General features: G+C 39.1%; 1 protein-coding gene across 11 annotated transcripts in view; it reads right to left on the bottom strand.

Moving 5' to 3' along the window:
• UNC13B (unc-13 homolog B) overlaps positions 1 to 21,754 on the bottom strand; it is a 233,267-nt gene that overhangs the window by 89,596 nt on the left and 121,917 nt on the right. For 6 of the 11 annotated variants that reach the window (XM_032308017.1, XM_032308012.1, XM_032308015.1 and 3 more), the window contains 2 exons: positions 17,396 to 17,431; positions 12,249 to 12,483 (listed from right to left, as the gene is read on the bottom strand). In XM_032308017.1, coding sequence (XP_032163908.1) covers positions 12,249 to 12,483; positions 17,396 to 17,431 — 271 coding nt within the window. Of the gene's footprint in view, positions 1 to 1,810; positions 9,806 to 12,248; positions 12,484 to 17,395; positions 17,432 to 21,754 lie in introns of all 11 variants that reach the window. The other 5 variants (XM_032308014.1, XM_032308013.1, XM_032308016.1 and 2 more) reach the window with 2 other exon arrangements.

A 21,754-nucleotide genomic window follows, 5' to 3' on the forward strand; every position in this document is an offset into this window, starting at 1 on the left:
GTAAAATGGATGAGCTCTACTCCCCTTTTCTACTATTTACTAAACTGATGTGCCCTTTCCTTCCTCTGTAATTATAAACGTGAATTCTGTTCCTTAGGATGAGCAAAGGAGATTGGAGATGTTCCTTCAATTATCTCTCAACTATCTACATGATGAGGTAATGGACACTATTGCGAGATGAAATCTATGACAAAAAAAAAAAAAAAATTCCTCTGGGGAATGGTCTCATCAACATGAATGTAACAATATATCCCTGGCAGCACAGGTAATGTCCTAACGATAAACTTGCCCACCTGTAACTGAGTTGCTCTTGGGATATGGCTTGTTTGGGATAAATAGGACAAAAGCCAACTCCAGAATCTACATCAGGACCACACTAATATGTTTCTATACTTGAGGAGAGGCCAGCCCAATCCTTACTCAATCACTTGAATTCCCATACCCGTAAAAGAAATTTGTTCCCCTGTTCTGAGAGACAGCACCTATAGCAGAGAAAGTGGCAGTGAATCATGATTAGAAAGAAGAGCAGTATCCACAAGTTACTCCCTTGAGCTATACACTGAATTTAAGGCAGTCAGTTCTACTCCAGCTAGAGCTTCTCGGTGATGATCTTTAAGACCTATCCCAGCTCATATGGATAGTTCTATCCCAAATCAGGGGAACCCTTTCACCTCCGGTATCCTGCTAAAAAGCTTCCGTGCAAAAGGATGAAGAATTTCTTTGCCACAGAGTCAAGCCTTTAACTGAAGGGCTTATGTTTACCCTTGACTAAATGAAGATAAATCATTATTGTTTCCCAGGGATATTTTTCCCTATGGTACCTCCTGATTACCTGGTATTTTCAGGCTAATTTCTCATCCTTTGTCCCATGGCACCAGGACAGGTACCAGGTCACTGTTATGAACAGTTCCTAACATATGTGTGTGTCTACACACACACACACACACACACACACACACACGAGATCTCTAAAATCAACCCCTTTGGACAGGTTTGGGAAAGAGGTCCTGGCAGCATTCTTAAGTTGTACTGTATACGGTGTTTCTTCTTAGGGGAAATAACAGGATCTTTTCCACGTGGACCCTGCACAATGCTCCAGAATAAAGAACTACAGCAAAGGACAGCCTTAAGCTCCTGTGACACTTTACTCAAAGCACTTACCAGACACCAGTCTTAAGGGTACAAAAAGGCAAAGACTGGAAGAAACTATGCAAATCCATGTGGAATAGGACATAGAATATAAATTACCCCAACCTCTGTATCTTACATTTTACTTAATAACCTCATTGCCACTGGAGAAAGCATCTTAGAAGCCTTGAAAAAGCAAAGCACAGTAGATCTCTCCCCAGCTTGTATAGATAAAAGTGCTAAAGGCCCAAGGAAGCATCCTAACCTATCATATGTGGTTGTAATTAATATATGCTACACTACTACTTGCTGCCTCTTCCTGACCTTGTTTGGGATAATTAGGACAAAAGCCAACTCCAGAATCTGCATCAGGAGTTCTCCATTCCACTTTACACAAGGCAGAGAAAACCATAGTGAGTAAATCCCAGGGTCCAGCCTTTCCTTTAGCAGTAAGTTCCTTCTTCCAATAAATGAATTACATCTGACACTAGAGAGAGGGGAGAGGATGAAAAGACCCTTACATTATTTCTTGTTACTTAACCCCTAGTTAACATGAAGCTCAGATGCTAGGAAAGACATAGGAAAAATAAAAAGCAGGCTACCATTAAACTAGCACTAAGTCACTGCATCATAAATGGTCAATTTCTTAAAGTCATTTATGATGCTTAGATTGACAACAGGCCTTTTGTCGGTCTTTGGTTCCTTGATGCCATGGAGAGTAACTGGTTGCTGTATGTCTGAAAGAGAGTCAGTGCTAGCAGGCAACACCTCCTCCTTTTGTGTTTCTGGCTGGTGAAGTAGCTCAGTGACAGTGTAGTGTTCTTCTTTATGAGTGCCTGAAGGACAAGTGGGGCTAGAAAGGTTGCTATTGGAACCCCCATGTTCTCCTGATGCTGAGACTTCTTGCTGGCTTTCCATTTCTCCAGGTCCTGAAAGCTCACGAGCACATATACTTGGCTTGGTCTCCTGCTGCTCAGAGGTCCCAGAGGGCTGACCAGCTGGCTCAGCACTAGCCTCAGTCATTTGAGAAGACTCTAAAGCTTTGTCAGCCTCCCTAGCATTAAGGTCTTGATCACTGCTGATAACCAGAGCTGGAGAAGAGGATTCTGCAGGCGTTTGTTCAGGGCCCCCTTTGTTCTCTTTTGGCCATGTGAATGAGAGATCCAGCTTCTTCCCAAACCTTAGTTTTAGATCACTTGCCACAATACTCCCTTTCCCCTCACTACCTCCCTCAAATAGAGTTGACAACTTTTTAAAACTGGCCATTAAACCAGGCTCTACTGCTCTGTTGCCAGAGGAAGGAGATGGGGAAAACAAAGAGCTCAGTGGTTTCCCACAGTCAGTGGCAGAAGATGGGAAATGGAGTTTTGGCCAACTGGGCATGTTTGGGATCTCAAAATGAGATCTTGGCTGCTCTGTTTCCTGGGGAATTGCAGGTAGATCTTTCTGGGTATCAAGTATCCCACAACTTTCTTTGGCACAAAGCACAGGTTCTTCTAGCACAGGATGAGAAAGGTATCCCTGGGTTTCTGGTGTGGCACTCTGGCCAACACTTGCCTCACTCAACAGTGGAGTACTGGTTTCCAGTGAACTGGCTGCCTGTAGTTCCAAGAAGTATTGGTTTGTGGAGTCAGACTGCAGAGATGGCTTTGCCTCAAGGGGAATAGGTGGATGAACCAGAGGAGGAAGCTCTTGGGCAATACAGGTAGGATCTGAATCCACATGTGATGGCAATGGAATATGCTCTGCTTCCAATGATGCATCTGTGTCTGTGCCCTGCAACAACCCCATGTCTCCTTCATCACTCAGAGACAATACTCCTTGCCCAGTATCATCCTCTGAAACAGAAGGTGCAGCCCCAATTGTTTCAGAATCTTGGGGTTCTAGAATATTGTCATGAATGTTATTGTTTTCCATTTCAGTTATCAGCTTAGTATCATCTATCAGAGTCTCTGAGTCTGACTTTGCACTAACTGCAGTCATTGTGCAGTCACTGAGAGTAGCTTCTGAATTGAGTGCTGGAGAGGAAGCTTCTCTCCACAAATTTTCTGGAGGTACTAACCCTACAGTATCTCTGCAACAATCATTTTGAGGCCATGCAGTAGCTGGGATAGGTGATTCTTGTTTGTATGCCTCTGGTTTGGGACTTTTAAAAATTCCAAGTAATTCACCTTTGAGGGACTGAGATGATGCACCAGAAGAAAGAGAGAAAAAAGAGGGTTTTTTTGGCAGTTTAGGAGGGGAGAAAAGTCCAGAGAAAGTTTTAGGAGGTTCAATTAAGCACCCGGAGAAAGATTTCACTTTTGTCACAAACCCTGAAAGCACCTCTACTGAAGAGCCCAACACTGATTTGTCCTCCTCTTTATCCACCTCTGGGCTCTGGAGATGCCTTGTACACCCTGGCTCCACAGAGGGAGAGGTTGGCTCCAAGATCTGTGTTAAGACTTCACCAGGGGCCTTTTCTAATGGCAAATCTAAGGGGTCAGTAGTGAATCTTTCATTTTGGTGGTGGTCAGTACAAGTGTCTGAATTGTTGACCTTTTCAGTTGAATGGTTATCATGTGAAAAAGACTGTGCCAATGAGCCACTAGATAAGGCTTCTTGTATGAAAGGTTCTTCTTCGTAAGGAGCAACTCCAGTAGTGTCTAGACCAGTGAGCAGTGTTTCAGTCTGTGCCTGAAATTCTGGTGAATGAGGAACAATGTCATTCTGCAACTGATTCATCTGGAAATCTGCTACAGATGTCCCTGGTCCATTACTAGAATCTAGTTTTCTCTGATAGTCCTTCTCTTCCTTGAGCTCATCTGTAAGGTAAGTAACCTTAATGCTGTTGCTAATGGAAACACAAGGAGCCGTTTGCTGTTCATGAACTACCTCCTGGACTATGCTATCTCCAGTGCTACTGGAACTTTCTCTAGTCATTGTGCCACCCATGTCTACAAAAACACCTGACTTCTTACAGGGCTGGGAAGTCACTGGAGCAACAGTTGAAAGGCTATGTTTTTCCCCAGGAGTCTGCTGCTTTCCATCCAAAAACGGTAAGCTGAAGAAACTAAAAGAGTTATTATGAGAGGCATCCTTCTTGTTGCTTGAATTAGTAGTGGAAAAAAAGGAAGGAAGTGTAAATAGCCCTTCTGCTTGAGATTTGGTTCTCAGAGGAGTAGCAGAGGCCCGGTTCTCAGATTTTTCGGATCCAGTCAGGAAAGAAAATATACTCTTTCTGGTGGGCAACTCTGGTTGAGATGGAGAAGTTGTGGGAGTTGAAAAACTCCAATGCTGGTCAGAAAAATGATCTTGTTCCTTTGAATTTCTTGGGCTTGGAATATCAAAAGATAAATTGTTGCTTCTTAAAACTTCTGTTACTGTAGACACATCACTAGTTTCTATTGAAGAATCTCTGGAAGACTCTTCAAGACAGTTTGCTGAGAAAGACTGATTTGGTGATTGCTGGATTAGGTGGTCTCTAGAAGGCACCTCTTTTTCAGTCAAATTATTACCCTGTATATCCCTAGTCAATGGTTCTTTTAGCCCACTGTCATCAATAGTCATCTGCTTGTTCAGACTCCTAACTCGAACCTTCCTTTTAGAGGCAATTGGTATAGCAGAAATTGGCTGTGCAGGATTAGGACTTGATTTGACTTCATCCTTATTAACCAATGAAGAAACAAACATATTTTCAGTTGTCTGTATAGAAGATGCATTGGTTTTAAATAAATCCCCAAGAGTACCAAAAAAATTTGAAACACCAGGAGATTCATTCTTTTGTTGAGAAGGTATCTTTCTATTTTTATCACCATTCTTTTCTAAATTTGGTGGTCCTTCTTTTTTCACCTGGGTTTTAAAGAGGTTCAAAATTCCAGATGCCTGTTTTCCATTTGATACAGTACTTACTGAAGAGTCTTCTCCCCGAACAAAGAGTTTCAATGCACTTTTAAATAATGTTCTCTCAGACTCTTTGGAAGATTGGTCCTGAGGAATCTCACAGTTCTTGGGTTCATCCCTACTAAACTGTGATTCAAGAGGAATTGAAATAGAGTCAACTGTAATAATTTCATTATCTTCTATATGTGATTTAGCCTGAGGAGTTGTTTGGCTTACCTGGGCGGCAGATTTTAACAAACTTTGTTTTTTCTCATGAAAACTTTCATTTAAAGGGAATTCTTGCTTCATAGTTTTAGTAAATTCTGGTCGTTGTACATTGGATACTTTTTGTCTTTCTAAATCTTTCTTGAAAAGATTTTCTTCTTTATCTTGGAAGTTACTCTCTAATTGTTTATTCAAGATTAATGACCCAAGACCATCATTTGTGAGCTCTGCTAAGTCTGATGGCTGATCCGTTTTCTTCAAGACCAAAGACTCTAAGGATACATTATCATCAAAATACAAAGTATTTCCAACTAAAGCAGAAAATAATGAAGCCACTTCATTCAATGATGACATTTCTCCTGTTTGCTGTGGATTGTAAGTCATATTTTCAGGATAAACCAAAGAGGTAGCTTCCTCAGAAGACTGAACCGGGTGTAAACTAGAACGGTAAACTGATGACTCCTTTGCTAGAAACTGGTTCTTATTTCCTTCTATAAAGTGGTTTTTATTTAAGTCGTGATTTATAATAGTTCGGGGCTGATTTCTGAGATCCAATATATATTCAAAGTCTTCATAACCACACACCGTTTCTTCAAAAGATCCAAAATTTCCATTAAATTTCTGAAGATTATAGCCGGAAAAATCTAATGGTTGATCCTTTTGGCCACAACTTGACTCTTCAAGTACTTGTGAAAAGGTTCCTAAATTTAGATACACTGGTCCCTCACTTCTTGGCAAAACTACAGATAAATCAAGAGGGTCATCAACTGGTTCCTCTTCAACACACCAGAATAATTCATCTTCCTTAAAACTGTAGGCAGAAATAATGCTGTCATCCAAACTACTTGATAGATCATTTGTCCGTAAGCCACAATTCAAATACTCTTGATCAGAACAATCAGGTATAAATAAATATGCATATTGCCCAGTAGAATCAGTGAGGACGTAATACATATACTGACCATCATGGAACATATAATATCCATAATTTCCATCTTCTGATGGCCACCACACTCCACTTTGAAGACATGATAACCATTCCTGGTATTCATAACCAACACTTGTAAAAATAAAATTTTCATCCATTCCTAATAATTCTTGATCAACTATGGAACATGTAGTCTTCTCATAACCTGAAGAACAACTTAAGTCAATGGGCAATTCTTCCAGTGAATTCTTAGTCTCAATAACTGGAAAATAAGAATTTCCATATAATGAGTACGCTGCCCACATGTCCCTTCTTAATAAGTTATCTTCATTAAATGCTAACTGGTCCAATGATTCATATGGTAAGTCATGCCAAATGACACTGTTTGGATTTGTTTTCCCCTCCAAGACATTTGCATTTTGATCCTTCTGGCAAAAATTTATTGCTGAATTTTCTGAGTCAGGCCACAAGAAAACATCACCTGATGGGTATGTATTTTGATTCAACATATAATAAAGTGGCTGAAGTTTTCTGGAATTGTTGGAGAAATCTTTTATATCAGAGTCCCATTCAAAACAGAAAGGATTATTAATCTCTTCAAAAGTCTGATAGTGGTTTGATATATTAAGAATGCTAGTATTTAATATAGGTAGATTTAACTTATTTGAATTTTCATGTATTTTCGCCTTAAGAACATAGTGTGGTGTCAGCCTCTCAGGCAAGGATTTCTCTAAGAGGCCCTGTTCAGTGCTTGGAGCACAGTGAAATACCCTGTTCTCAGAAGAAGGGCAATTGTTTTCTTTTTGCTGGTTCTTCCATGAAGAAGGGCAATGGTGGTTATCAACCCAAGCATCAGATAATGGTATGTTTTCCTTAGGTAAGGATAAAGAGCTTTTTACGAATCCACATATTCCTTCTTTTTCAACATGGTTCTTCTGATTTTCAAAAGTCACACATGAAGTAACAGGGATCTCATCCAAGGATATATGTTTATTTCCATTCAAACTTTTTATGTTGCCTAAGGACATGGACTTTGCTTCATATGGTTTACAATCAGTCACACTGTTATTGGATATCAGGTTAAATATTCCAGAGAGTAAGCCTGGGGTATTATTCTTATGATGAGAATCATCACTCTTCAAACTTAATTCTTGTTGACTAGACAAATTTTCAAGAGAAGAAAACCTGTTAAACAGATCAGAAAGGAGGCCCCCTTGGGTTCTTTTCTTGGAAGCTTTATCTACAAGTCTGTCTTCATTAATTTCATTAACCACAGTGGATTTTGAAATGACAGAAGTAGATGCTAATGAACAGTCTGATACTGTTAAAGATGTCATTTGTGTAAGAGTCTTACTTAATTCTAAAGAATCTGAAGGAATATATTCTTTGGACACAACTCCAAGGACGGCTGAGGTAGCTATCTGACAGTTATCTACTGCTGCATGGTCACTTGAATTTAATCTCTCTATATTCCCAAATTCCCCAAAATCATTATTAATAATTGGAACTGAATTAGACTTTATTTTATTAAGTGTGTCATCTTCAGGACAATTTATTTGGTCATTTTTATTAAACGTTTCTGTATCATCAAAATTCCCTGAATTATTACGAATATTTGGAACTGAACTAGATTTTATTAAACTAAGTTTGGCATTTTCATGGCAGTTTCTTTGGATCTCTTCATCAATGGTTACTGCTGAGTCAGGAAAACTCTGGTCACTGACAGTGATACGGTTGTCAGTGAAAGGAAATTTAAACAAAGGAAAAATGCTTCCTTTCTCCCTTAAATCCTGCTGCTTTTCAGAATGACTAAGAACACTGAAAAATGGAATATGTAGTTTTCCAGTAAAGGAAAAAGAATGTCCATCTTTCTTAGGGTCCTTCTCCCATCCACCTTCCTCCAACTGGTGAATTTTCATAGATTCTGATGACGTTTCCTTTGAACAGGTCTCAGGTGAAGTGAGGAAAAACTGGCTAAATGATTTTCTGAGAGGCTCGAGAAAATCATCATCACTAGTAACTTTGTCCCCCTCTAATGGCTTTGAAGTAGGCTCTTTATTTGCGATTCTACTGCCAGTTATACAAGGTTGTCCTGGAGTGTCTTTAGCACATATTTTTGATTGATTTGGTAACAGAGACAAATCTATACAGGGTTTTCTTTCCAAAAGACTTTCAATATCATCTTTTTTATTTGCAGAACTGCCTAAGTTTGAAGGCTCATTGGCCACTTGGGAAGACAACAACAAATCCTCACTTGAGGGCATTTGGGTTGAGCTTGCAGTTTTTCCCTCATTCTTATCTAAAGTGATGATACTACTGTTATTGCCAGGAGTGTCTTCCCTTTGATTTGACTCTGATCCACACCCAACAAAGTTTTCCTTTCTTGTTGGCTTGTTCTGGTCATCATCTTTTTTGGCTTCATCCTTTTCTGAGAAGATCTTTAGTGGATTTAGCATGCTAAAAACAGACTTTATAACTGAACTCTGACTCTGTGGAGTGGAGTCCCTTCCAATAGTCTCTGTTACATCCTGAAAGCTTAAATTTCCAGTTTTACTAGCTGTGTGCTCATTTTCAGAAGTTTTGTCATTTCTGCCAAAATCCTTATTATCAACTGCTTGAGAGGATAATGGAAATTGCATGGAAAGATCCTTCCCCAATACTGACTTGGCTCTGGGTTTAGATCCCGAATTAACCATCTGTATTTGATTAAGAGTTTCTGTTTTCTCTGGAACTAAAGAAACCAGCTTTTCCACAGAGGTTGTTAGATGCTTTGTGCCTGAACCCACTTTTTCTGTGAGTGAACTGAACAAAGAACCAACAGCACATTTGACTCCATTCAGCTCAGGGAAAGAGACAGCCTTGTCCTTGTCATTCTTGACAATGGTTGAAGGTGGTATTTGATCCCCAGGCATTTTCTGTTCTCCATTATCAACAGTACTGTTGTGCTTAACTGATTTTTTAGTTTCTGAAAAGGAACCAAATGTATTAATCTCTTCTTCCTTCTCTGCTAAATATTCTGACACTGTTTCTACCAAACACTGAAGCTCACCCATTGTATCAACATAGTCCTTCTTGGGTTCCTCAAGAGAGGAAGGGGTCATCTCTTCCAGGGGGCACCCAGACAGATCTCCAAGTGTATTTGCATCACAATTTACCTTGGGTAATGAGAATCCTGGACTTGTTACATGATATTCTTCAGGTAAGTCTCTAATATGATGGATATTGGATGGATGACTTGTTGGTGACAGCAAACCTCCCTGTTTATCCGTAAGAGGAGAACTCAGAAGTTCATCAGAAGTACTGCTAGTAGAATCTTCAAGAATATCTAATGGAGTGAAATTAGTGGCATGCTGGTTTAAGCCAGATGACTTCCCACAATTCTTAAAACAACCAGAACGATCATAATCATGATTTTGCAACTTAGTGGTCCATATGCCACTCTTAACCACAAAACCATTTTTGTAAGGACGCAAAATTGGGTAATTTTGTTTCTTCTTTTCAATGTGGCAAATGTTACAGTTTTCAGTGTTAGGATATGTACTTTGGAAGTCAGTGTTAGCTCCTAATCTATCACCATACTGTCTTCTTTCACTGTCTCCAAAATGATGGTGTAAGGGCTTGTTTTTCTTTCTCCTATCTATTGTATCATATTTCTGAGGATATCTGGCGAACACGGATGTTTCAAACTTAAGGTCAGAATTAAAGGCAGTAGAATATTCAGTTTCTTGACCTGGAAATGGTATCTTTTTCCAATTCTTGTACTTCAGTTGTTCTTGTTGGCTATAACATTTATCAGTTTTTGAAAGAGTTCTAATTTCTTTTACTTCTGCTTCCTTTAAGTTTATGTTACTGCTTTCCAGAAACTCTTGTGGTATTTTCCCCTCTATTTCCTCATATATACTTTCTTGCTCTTCATAGTCAACATCAGAGAAAGCTGAAATAATCCTAATTTTGTCATTTTTGGCCTGCAAACCTTGTCTGATGTAAAGGGATAAAATCGGAGGAAAAATAAGGCAAAGAAAAGAGAAGAAACAGGGAAAAGGAAGAAACAAAGTATAAAATTTAGTGCATATTCAATGAGAAAACTAAAATAAGAAGTCAATATGATAAAAACCATTCAGACTGAAAATACATGATAAAGAAATTTGTATGTTCTCAACTCAGTATTAAAGCATTAGTCAGTTTTTCCACATCAAAAAAAGAAAAGCTATAGTAATAACCATAGCTACTTGCTACTATGAGCTTTTTATGATCCTTTTATTTTCTAAGATAGAAACAAATGAACATGTTTCCTCAGTATTAAAGTTACTTAAAAATCATGTAATTTGGGGGTTGCCTCCGTGGGTCTGTAGGTTAAGCATCTGCCTTCAGCTCGGGTTATGATCTCAGGACCTTGGGACTGAGCCCTGTTTCAGGCTCCCCGCTCAGTGGGGAGTCTGCTTCTCCATCTCCATCTGCTCCTCCCAACCTCATGCTCTGTCTTGCTCACATGCTCTCTTTCAAATAAATCAATCAATAAATAATCGTAATGTTTTTCTCTGCATGAAAAAATATTCACTCCTAAACCTCATTTCATATACTGATAGAGAGTAAAATCAAATTTATATGAGATCAATTAAAAAATTTTAGCAAAAATTTGGCACTCTAAAGTGTATCACTAATATTCCTCTATGTATTATTAATAGGAAATAAACAAAAATAACAATATGGTAACAATTGGGTAAAATGCAGTGCTTTGGAAGAGTATGTTGTCATTTAGGTTGATGTGCCACTATTACTGCTGGCCTACACATCTAAGGCTTACAAATACAGGGGGGAAAAGAGGGTCAAAAGTAGTGGGTTTTTAGCAATTTTTTTCCCCTTAAAGTAGAACAATATAAACAACTAAAATCAAATAAGTAAAAAATACAAATATTCAGCTAATAAACCAGCAAGAAGTAAAGACCAACTACAGTAGGATTCCTGGCATGTTTCTTTTTTAGATTCAGATTGTAAAGAGTAAAAATTCTATGTGATGGTTGATACATGAAAAAATTCACTGAAAATTTTTCAGAGGTGATAGTAAACTGAGATAGGATGTTGTCTAGCAGGTAGGCAATCATCTGAGGGTCAGGATAAATATTCACCAGTTTGGTAAAATGAGGGAAAAAAAATAATGTTATGGTATGGTGAATTTTAGCAACCAAAAGTATGAGCTATACTGGAATGGTTTTTAAAATATTAACCTCCAACCAATAATTGATTCAAGCAAGGATCATCAATGGATGCTAAATTAGTGGGTAAAAAGTTGGGGAAATAGAATAATGACACAATCTAACAGAGAATGAAATAAAAGTAAATATGCCAGAATGTTAACACAATTGATGAATCTAGGCGACATGAATACAGGTGTTAATGTAGTATTTTCCCAAATTTTGTCTGAATTATTTTTTAAAGTGGGGGAGGAAGGGGGAGCATATATGCATATGTTTGGTTTTATACTTCTAAATTATGTGATAGTAGTGTACGGAAGGGTACATAAGAAACAAACAAGGGTGGTGTGAGAGCTAGGAGATAGTAAGGGGACAGTATAGAGGAGGACAGGTATGAGTGGGAGATTCTTCACTGCATGTGTATTGTACCTTAACTTTTTTTTAACCATGTCAATGTTTTATATATTTACATTTTTTTTAAAGTTCCAGCATAAGTACTGAATCTGCTATTAAGAGATCATCTGAAGTTCCCAGGGAAACATTTAGGTAGGAAGGATTATCCAAACATTTAACATCTGTGGTTTTCTTTCTTTAATCGTGGTGAAGAGTGTATCAGAATCACTAGCCTGGGCAGAGGCATGAGTTTATTTTTTTCAGTCATCCACCCCAAGTTAGGCTGCTCTCACCAGTTGGGAATCACTGATCATAAAGAGAAATAGTAATGACAGAAATGTCTAAATGTGAATATACAGAAGACAAAAAAGAAGACTGAGAATCTATACAAAATGGCTGTGGCTTGGTCTGTCATTCTGTTATACTTCCACTACCACCTCAGGTTAACGCATCCAAATACTGTCAGTTGAATCTTGGAAACTATATTCCAGGGAGAGAAGTGCTTTGTTTCCAATACCCACCTCAGGGCTCGCCGCTCTGGATAATCAAGATCATAACTTTGCATAGAGTCATTGTAGGAATCCCGGGAATTGCCCTGAAGTAGCAGCTGTTGTGGCAATCGCACTGGCACAGGGAACTGATGCACAGAAGCGTTGGGCTGGGAAGTCGTATGGTAAGGAGGTGGGATGCTATTGCTGGTCTCGCTGCGATAGTCACTATCTCGGTCATCAACAGCACTATCAGGATCTTCAAAAGCTGCAGAATAAGCACAGTCAATCAAAGCATCCCAGCTTTATTAGCTTTTTAGAATTTTTTCTGCTTCTCACTTAAGTAGCCACAAGCCTAGACCTTAAGAACAAGAGCAAGCTGAGCTGCACGTGAGCCAAGTGACCGCAAACCCATGTGCAGAACTGTTTCAGTTAAAACTCGTAGGTTTCTTTCCTTATTAAATAAGACAAGATTCTTCCTTTCATTTTAGTGTTGATTCTCAGATAAGTTCCAAATTGTATTTTCCCAATGAAGAACTCTATGGAATTCTGATTCTTTAGCTATCCTAACTCTAGTGAAAATCAACTTTCAAATGTCAGATTCTATTCCTCTATTATTATCAAAACGGGCAGAAGAGAAATTTTCATTTAGAGTTCACCTGCTGTTTTTAGACTTAAAAAATACATAGCTGAACCCAGTAAGCAGGTACAACATCAGAAGGTGGTGAAATAATCAGGAAGGACAAACCCAAGGCTCTAAGAAACCAAAAGTTCTAGATACAACTAAGAACAGTAGCAGTCTTTTACATACTATGCCAAGCTTTATTTTTTTTGTATTTTTAAGTAAGCTCTAAACCCATTGTGGGTTGGAACTCATGATCCCAAGATCAAGAGTCACAAATTCCACTGTCCGAGCCAGCCAGGTCCCCCAAAACAGTAACAGTCTTACTGTCTGGTTGCAACAACAGGTTTTTCTAACAATTACTACCAAGTACCTCCACCCTGGGGCTCAGCATTTCCACCCAAAATCTGGGGCTAAAGAAGAAAAGGAAAACATAAGCACTATCAATGGGATCTTGCTGACAATCCAACCAAGTTTATCTAATAACAGTGACTATAATTTCATAGAATTATTTCTGTTCTTCAGGCCAGCACCTGACTGGATAGTTTTATTCTTGATGTTAACTAAAATGACTACAGTTACAAATCCTGCTACAAACACAAATAAAAATATTTAACACAGTACTTGGAAAGGGAGCTCAACCTAATAGTGCTTCATGGTTTATTTTATAGAGAAGCCATTTCTGACACCAACTCCGTATGTGTATAATTAAGAAGGTCCCAGATGTCCTGTCTTGCCCAATTTCCTATTTGGCACAGTGAGGAAAAGGAACATTCATTATCCCAAAATGGAGATACTTTTAGCAGATGATGAACTACTCATATTAGCAATTAAAAAAAAATTCTTGATAGATATGTAGGTAGTAAGAGCTTTCTGAAGACTATAAGATTGGGCCTTCACAATCACTCAAGCAGAAGATAAGAACCTGCATCTATGCCATTGAAATGTAAAAGAACTGATGAACTAGAAAAAGAAATCCAGACAAATGATAAAACGTGGGGACAAATGGAAGGTAACAACGACAGGACCTTGGCTTGCACATCAGACTACCTGGTAGATAATAATTCCACTAAAAGAGACAAGAGGGCACAAACATGTGGGTTTTACAAACAACGAAGAGTATTTGAACACCAGATTCCAGACAACACCATGGATACAGAAGGAGTACAGGTAGAAGATCTCATGAACTTTTCCCTTTTGAGTTTAAGGCAACATGTGAACATAAAACAAGGAGAGTAACCAGAACCTCAGAAGAAAAAAAAAATCAGTATGAGAAAGAGGCTAGGGGTTCCTGGGTGGCTCAGTCGGTTAAGAGTTTGCCTTTGGCTCAGGTCATGATCCCAGGGATCAAGCCCTGCATCAGGCTCTCTGCCCAGCAGGGAGTCATCTTCTCCCTTGCTCCTCCCCTTGCTTGGGCTCTCTCTCTCTCTCTGAAATAAATTTTTTAAAAAATCTTAAAAAATATATATATATATATATACATAAGAGTATTAAAAAAAAAAAAAAAAGGAAGAGGCTAACCTTCAAGTGGTCAGGAAGGGTACCAGTCAAAAATTAGGGGATGCAAAGCATTCTGCTCAGAAAGCACTCTCAACACATATTAGGATTAAAAAATAAGACTTCAGGGGCATTGGTTTCTATCTTGATGCATTTGTCATTCTGAACACTAGAAAGAAAGGATCAACAGACAAAAACCAATGTCTTTCAGACTTCATTCTTTCTGAACCCACAGAAAGAGTCAGTGGAAGAAGTAAGATGGATTTTTCATGCATACAGATGAGACAGCAGAGGCAACAAGGGAGACAAAACCAAAAGTCTACTTAAACACCACAAAAGTATCAACATATAACCCAGAGAACCAAAGAGGGAGCAGCGATGCATAATCCCACTCATTATGTGGCCAGGAGAGAGTAGCTCAGCCAGAGTTAGGAGCCCACGATCCAGAGCCAGAAACTATGTTGGACAGACCCTTAGTTTTTCACTGTGTCTGGCCTATTACTCCTAATTAATCCTCTGCTTATTTATTTTGCTAGGCTAAGGGGAAGAATACTCCCAAACTTTCCTAAAAGCTGACATTTCTACACTAAAAAATAGAGGGCAAATATTAAAAAAAAAAAAAAAAAGAAAGTGTTCATGGAAAGAATAGGTTAGGAGTAGAAGAGAATATGAAAAGTAGGAGAAGGGATGCCTGGGTGGCTCAGTCAGTTCAGCAGCTGCCTTTGGCTCCAGTCGTGATCCCCAAGCCCTGGGATCAAGTCCGCATGGGGCTCCTTGCTTGGCAGGGAGACTGCTTCTCTCTCTGCCTCTGCCTGCTTGTGCTCTTTCTCTCTCTGACAAATAAATAAATAAAATCTTTCTTTTTTTAAAGATTTTACTTATTTATTTGACAGAGAGAAATCACAAGTAGATGGAGAGGCAGGCAGAGAGAGAGAGAGAGAGGGAAGCAGGCTCCCCGCTGAGCAGAGAGCCCTATGCGGGGCTCGATCCCAGGACCCTGAGATCATGACCTGAGCCAAAGGCAGCAGCTTAACCCACTGAGCCACCCAGGTACCCCAAATAAATAAAATCTTAAAAAAAAAAAAAGAAAGAAAGAAAGAAAGAAAGAAAAGTAGGAGGGTACAGGAAAAAGGAAATACAAAGAAGTGAGGTGAGACAAAGAAGAGAAAGAGAAAAAAGGCAGATGAGGGCAAAGACCAGATTTTTCTCCCCTGAAACCATCCCTGATCTCCCTAGAAAGAAAACCTCCTGGAACCACCAAGGCTGATTACAGACTAAAAAGGGAAATTAAGAAAAACGTTTGAGGGGCACCTGACTGGCTCAGTAGGTTAAGGCCTCTGCCTTCGGCTCAGGTCCTGGGATCCAGCCGCGCATCGGGCTCTCTGCTCAGCAGGGAACCTGCTTCCTCCTCTCTCTCTGCCTGCCTCTCTGCCTATTTGTGATCTCTGTCAAATAAATAAATAAATAAATAAATAAATAAATAAAATCTTTTTTTAAAAAAGAAGAAGGTTTGAATGAAAGAATTGTGCTTTCAGTGTGGCAGTGACAATCTCTTACTGGTTCTACTCTACTCCACAATACCACTGTAGCTGGCTTTACTGAGAAAAAGAACCTGACTGCAGGTTTGGTTACTCAGCCTAAGAAGGACTTGTGGGCTAGGATGAGGGCAAAAATTGAAAAGCCCTTGAAAAACTAAAAGGCTGGGAAAATTAACTAATTCAAGTATTAACTGAATGCCTTTAAGTACAACGCTAAACAACATAGAAGATTCAGAGCACAATCAGTCTAAAAGGAGAGAGAAAATATGGATACAAAAACAAGAAAGTAACTATCATGAGAACAGTACACACCAAATGTTATATGAGTTGAAGGTAAGGTCACTTCCTATTAGGGTGAGCAGAAAAAGCTTTATGGAGGAGACAACTTTGAAAGACTGGTAGGTGTTCAATAGGTTAAATTCAGAGGGGAAGGGGAAAATACCTTCTAGAATCTGGATAAAAACAATGGCATGAGTAAAAAGCCCAACAGTGAGAAAGGCCATATATATTTTTGAGAAACACTTTGTAGCTCGTTTAGCAGGTACATAAAAGGACATGGAAAGGAATGACAGAAAATAAACCTGGGTAAAGTAATCTAATCTGGGGCAAAAATGGGCCCCCAGGTACAGAGCAGGCACTCAAACAATACTGAATGAAATACTGAACAATGAGGATTTCTGGTCCTGGATTGAAATCCTGTCTTTAAATACAGAATACAGGGAGAACTTTATCAGCCTGAGAAAAAAGGAAAGACAATTCAAACCATTTTTTTTCATGGCTTAGTTACTTTTTTTCTTTGAAAATCTTAAATTATCTCAGCTTTCTTAGGCTGTCTTAGAGCAGTTCCCAGTGGAAACACTAAGGAATCACAGAAAGTACAAAGTCATAAGAAATTCCAGTGGCAGAACAAAATTTGGCCCCTCTTAGCACATGCTGGATACCTAACTCAACCAAACCCCCTGTAAGATGGGTAATATAGCCAGTAGTGACAGCCTAAGGCTGTGTATTTTGCTGGAAAAAACTGACTGTCTACTCTCAAAGCTCTAGAATGAAGATGGCCTCCAGCCTAACTGGGCTGCTTGAAGGAAAGTCAAACCATGTTCTCAGTTTCTTGCTCACAAAAAATACACTTTCAGAAGGAACCTTCTTCTAGTCACTGCACTCCTTAGCCAAGAGACCAAAGGAGAGTTTCCCACACTAGTGCTGATGATAGTACTTATCTCTGGGAAGGAAAAACCTAGATACTGCCAAGATTATAACTGGACTTCGGTTTGAAATTTCTCTCTCTCACACACATACACATCTCTCTCGCACACGCACACATACACACGCACATGCACACAGTCTTCAAAAAATCCAGCATGAAAGGATTCATTCCACTGTAAGTAATGGTCTTTAAGTAGGGGAGGAGAAGGGAGTGAAATTATATTTGCTTGTATGCATGAATATCCAGCTTCATAGTTCAGAGGGAATGTGTTAAAGGGTAAAATCAAGAAAATTATAAGGAATTCAATCTTACGTACTCTGCTGCTCTCCCCAGCCCAAATAGGTCCAGTGACCTAAGAAAACCGCAAATGGTAGCAAAAAAAGAAGAGTGACAGAGACAATTTTAGGAAAAATTCAAAGACCATTTCCCCATCCCACCAATGATTATACACCTTACCTTTCTTGAACCTGCCCTACTTGTATTCCATTAATTTTACATAACATGTAGAGGGCCTTCTGCCTTCTATCAGGGATGAGACAAATCTAGAAAATACCATTGCTCTAATTCACTATATAGAGAATAACAAAAAACTGCTTCTACACTTTAAAAAAAAAGTTTTATTTATTTAACCATTTGTCTGTTGAAGGGCATCTCAGCTATGCCTCCATCAGAAAGGATGAATACCCAACTCTTTATCAACATGGACAGGACTGGAGATTATGCTGAGGGAACTAAGTCAAGCAGAGAGAGTCAATTATCATATGGTTTCACTTACTTGTGGAGCATAAGGAATTACATGGAGGACATTAGGAGAAGGATAGGAAAAGTGAATTGGGGGAAACTGGAGGGGGAGATGAACCATGAGAGACTGTGGACTCTGAGAAACAAACAAGGTTTTGGAGGGGAGGAGGGTAGGGGGGATGGTGAGCCTGGTGGTGGGTATTGTGGAGGACACATATTGCATGGAGCACTGGGTGTGGTGCATAAACAATGAATACTGGAACACTGAAAAATAAAATAAAATAAAATTACAATTTTTTTAAAAAAAGCTTTATTTATTTAAGTCCGACACCTGAGGAGGAGCCCAGAATCATGACCCTGAGAATCAAGAGTCACACACTCCTCTGACTGAGCCAGCCAGGTGCCCATGCTTTTATTCTCTTTTAAAACTCCTTCTGGCCTAGAACTCAGAACATTATCATTTAGGAGCTAATATACCTTTCCTTACTCAAAATGACAAAAATTCAACCTCTAAGAAATCCTTCCTATCTCTTCGTTCACCAAACCTGAGCCTACCGTAGTATTTCCATGAGACTCTCAACCTGATACAGTGGAAAAGAGAGCGATTTCCTTGTCTAGGAGTGATGATGTCTAATTTTGATGCTCTCTATTGAAAACTAAAAGGCCAAAGAATGGCATTAACATCTAATCTTCCAAGTAATAAAACACTGTGGCCTTCTGCTCAGAATCATTTTTTCAAATGCCTGCAAAATTTAATAAAATCCATTAAAATACAGAGGCTTTGAATGATGAGAGAAAACTGAACATTTTCTACTCATTTTTCAAAATAAAAAACTCAATGTTAATTACATTTAAATCCTATTCCGTATTCAAAACTGAATTTGAGGCAACTAATGTCACACACACACACACACACTAAAAATAGATCTTTATCCCAAGAAACAAGGCGTAATTTAGCTTCATAATTAAGAATATGAGAACTCAAGCCAAAGCTAAGTTCTTCTAGCTCTGCCACTACTCTTTAAAAGGTTATTATAGATATTTCTTCAACTGTAATATAAGAATATTATGAGTCTCATTGTTACCAAAGGATTGTAAGAGAAAAATGCATGTAAAGAAACTAGTACAGGCCCCTGGAATGGGGCAAACAATTGGCATTTCTTGTTGCTGTGTCATGTTGCCAAGTTTTTGCTTGCCTTATGGGTTCCTAATAAATAGGTAGCAGGAAGATCCACACACTGATAACCTTAGTATCTGCTAAGGGATTGTCTATGTTTGGGTTAGAAAGTCCTCAGAGAAATAAATTAAAAAAAAAAAGTCCTCAGAGTTCTAAGGGTGCGGTTCCCTTGAAAATTTGCGATTAAGACTCAAAATTCTGGAAGCGTTGAATGATGCCAACAGAAGCTGGTTTCATTACCTGAGCTAACTCCCAATCCTGGAGATCAGGGACTACTAGTCAGTCACAGTTCAGGTGTAAAATATAATGACTCAACAATTCTGTACATTACTTAGTGCTCATCATGTTAAGTTTACTCTTAATCTCCTTGACCTATTTCACCCAACCCCCATCCACCTCCCCTCTGGTAACCATCTGTTTGTTCTCTATGGTTAAGAGACTGTTTTTTAGGAGCACCTGGGTGGCTCAGTTGGTTAAAAGTCTGCCTTTGGGGTCGGGGGGCCTGGGAGGTTCAGTCAGTTAAGCAGCTGCCTTGGACTCAGGTCATGATCCCAGGGTCCTGGGATCCAGTGCTGCATGGGGTTCCCTGCTCAGCGGGGAATCTGGCTCTTCCTCTCCCTCTGTCCCTGCCCCCGACTTGTGCTCTCTCACTCTCTCTCAAATAAAATTTTAGTTTATTTTTTAGTTTATCCCTTTATTTTTCCTTTGTTTTGTTTCTTAAATTCCACATATGAGTGAAACCATATAGTATTAAGCATGGGAGAGAAGAATCAGATTTGTCACTTTAGAAAGGAATGGTGGAACAGTGTGGCCGAACGTTTGTAGGGTAGATGGACTGGAGGCTGGTGTCAGGGAGGCTGGTAAGGAAGCTACTACACTCACCTAATGATTGCCCTAACCAGGAAAGTTGCAGAGGGAGTGGAGAGATAAGATTCATGAGTTAAAATCAAGGGCTTTAGTAAGTAATTAAATGCAGGAAGTGAGGAGAATAAAGCCTAAATAATATTGCTTAGGTTTTCAGCTTGAGCTACTGGGTGGATATGACATCATTCATTAAGTAGAAGTGTTAGATTACTGGCTTTCAGGTATCTATGAAGTATTTTATTTTATTTTTTTTTAAGATTTTATTTATTTATTTGACAGAGAGAGATCACAAGTAGGCAGAGAGGCAGGCAGAGAGAGAGAGGAGGAAGCAGGCTCCCCGCTGAGCAGAGAGCCCGATGCGGGACTCGATCCCAGGACCCTGAGATCATGACCTGAGCCGAAGGCAGCGGCTTAACCCACTGAGCCACCCAGGCGTCCCATCTATGAAGTATTTTAAATGAACATGTCTGAGAAGACAGCTGGATATATGGTTGTGGAGCCGAGGAAAGATATGTAAAGTCTTAAGTTTTCAGAATACAAGCTGCCATGAAGACAGATTTTTCTGCTTTGTTCCTTTCTATATCCTTCGTGCCTAAACAGTGCTTTGCACAAAACAGCAACTCAACAAATATTTGTGAATTAATGGATAAAAATTACAATGTAAGTAAGAAAAAACAATGAGGCAGGGGTCCCTGGTTGGCTCAGTGGGCTAAGCAGCCAACTCCTGATTTAAGCTCGGTCATGTTCTCAGGATCCGGAGATTGAGCCCTGCAACAGCCTCCACCCTCACCAGGGAGTCTGCTTGGGATGCTCTCTCTCCTTCTACCTCTGCCCCCGCCCCCACTCTCTCTCTCCTTTTTTGCATGAATGCAAAGTGGCAGGCCACTTTGGAAAATAGACTGGGTATTTCTTATTAAGTTTTATATATAATCATAAAACCCAGCAATCCCTCTCATATGTATTTATCCAAGAAAATGAAATGTTCACATAAAATCCTATACATGCATGTTCACAGTTGGTTAATTCATATTCACTAATAACTGTAAACATAAATGCCCATCTGCTGAATAAATAAACAAACCATGGTATATCCATATAGCAGAGGTCCATTCAGGAATAAAAAGGAATGAACTGACACACACAGATAAATCTCAAATGCAGTATGATTAGTGTTACAAGCCAGATTCGAAAAGCTACATAGAATATGATTCCACGTATATGACTTTCTGAAAAATGCAATACCATAGGGGCAGAAAACAAATTAGGGTTTTCAGGCCAGAAATGGGGGAGGTTGACTAAAAAGAAAAATTTTAGGGTTGATGGAACTGCTCTATATCTTAACTATGGTTATGGTTAAAAAATTGTACGTATTTGTCAAAACTCATATAACTGTACAATAAAAGGTAGAATTTTGATGAATGTAAGTTATACCATAATAAATCTGACTTTAAAAAAAAAAAAAAAAAAAAAAAAAAAAGGAGGAGTCCATGAAGGAGGCTGTGAAGAAACCAAAGACAGGAAAACCATGGTGGTGCAGTCTCTGAATCAGAAAAAAAGCAAGTGTTAAGCGCTGCAGGGTAGCCAAAATAAAACTGAAAAAGGCCTACTGGATTTAGAAATTAAAAGGTTAATAAAAACTTCAATAGAAATTTTAATGAATGAAAGCTGGAGTATAGACTGTTAAGAAGCAAATGGAAGCACATACAATGGAATAAGGAGACATCAAGAGATTCTGTAATTCATGCTGAAAGTGAGCAAGATGGTAGACACTGCTTATCACAGATGCCAAAAAGAAGCAAGCAAGGAACAATCACCAAATGTGTTACAGAAAAAACTGAGTACATTAAGAGCTTCTTACAAAACCAGCAACATTCTCAAATTGGGCATTCACAC

This window comes from Mustela erminea, chromosome 12 (genome assembly GCF_009829155.1).
Source record: "Mustela erminea isolate mMusErm1 chromosome 12, mMusErm1.Pri, whole genome shotgun sequence".
Classification (NCBI taxonomy): Eukaryota; Metazoa; Chordata; class Mammalia; order Carnivora; family Mustelidae; genus Mustela; species Mustela erminea.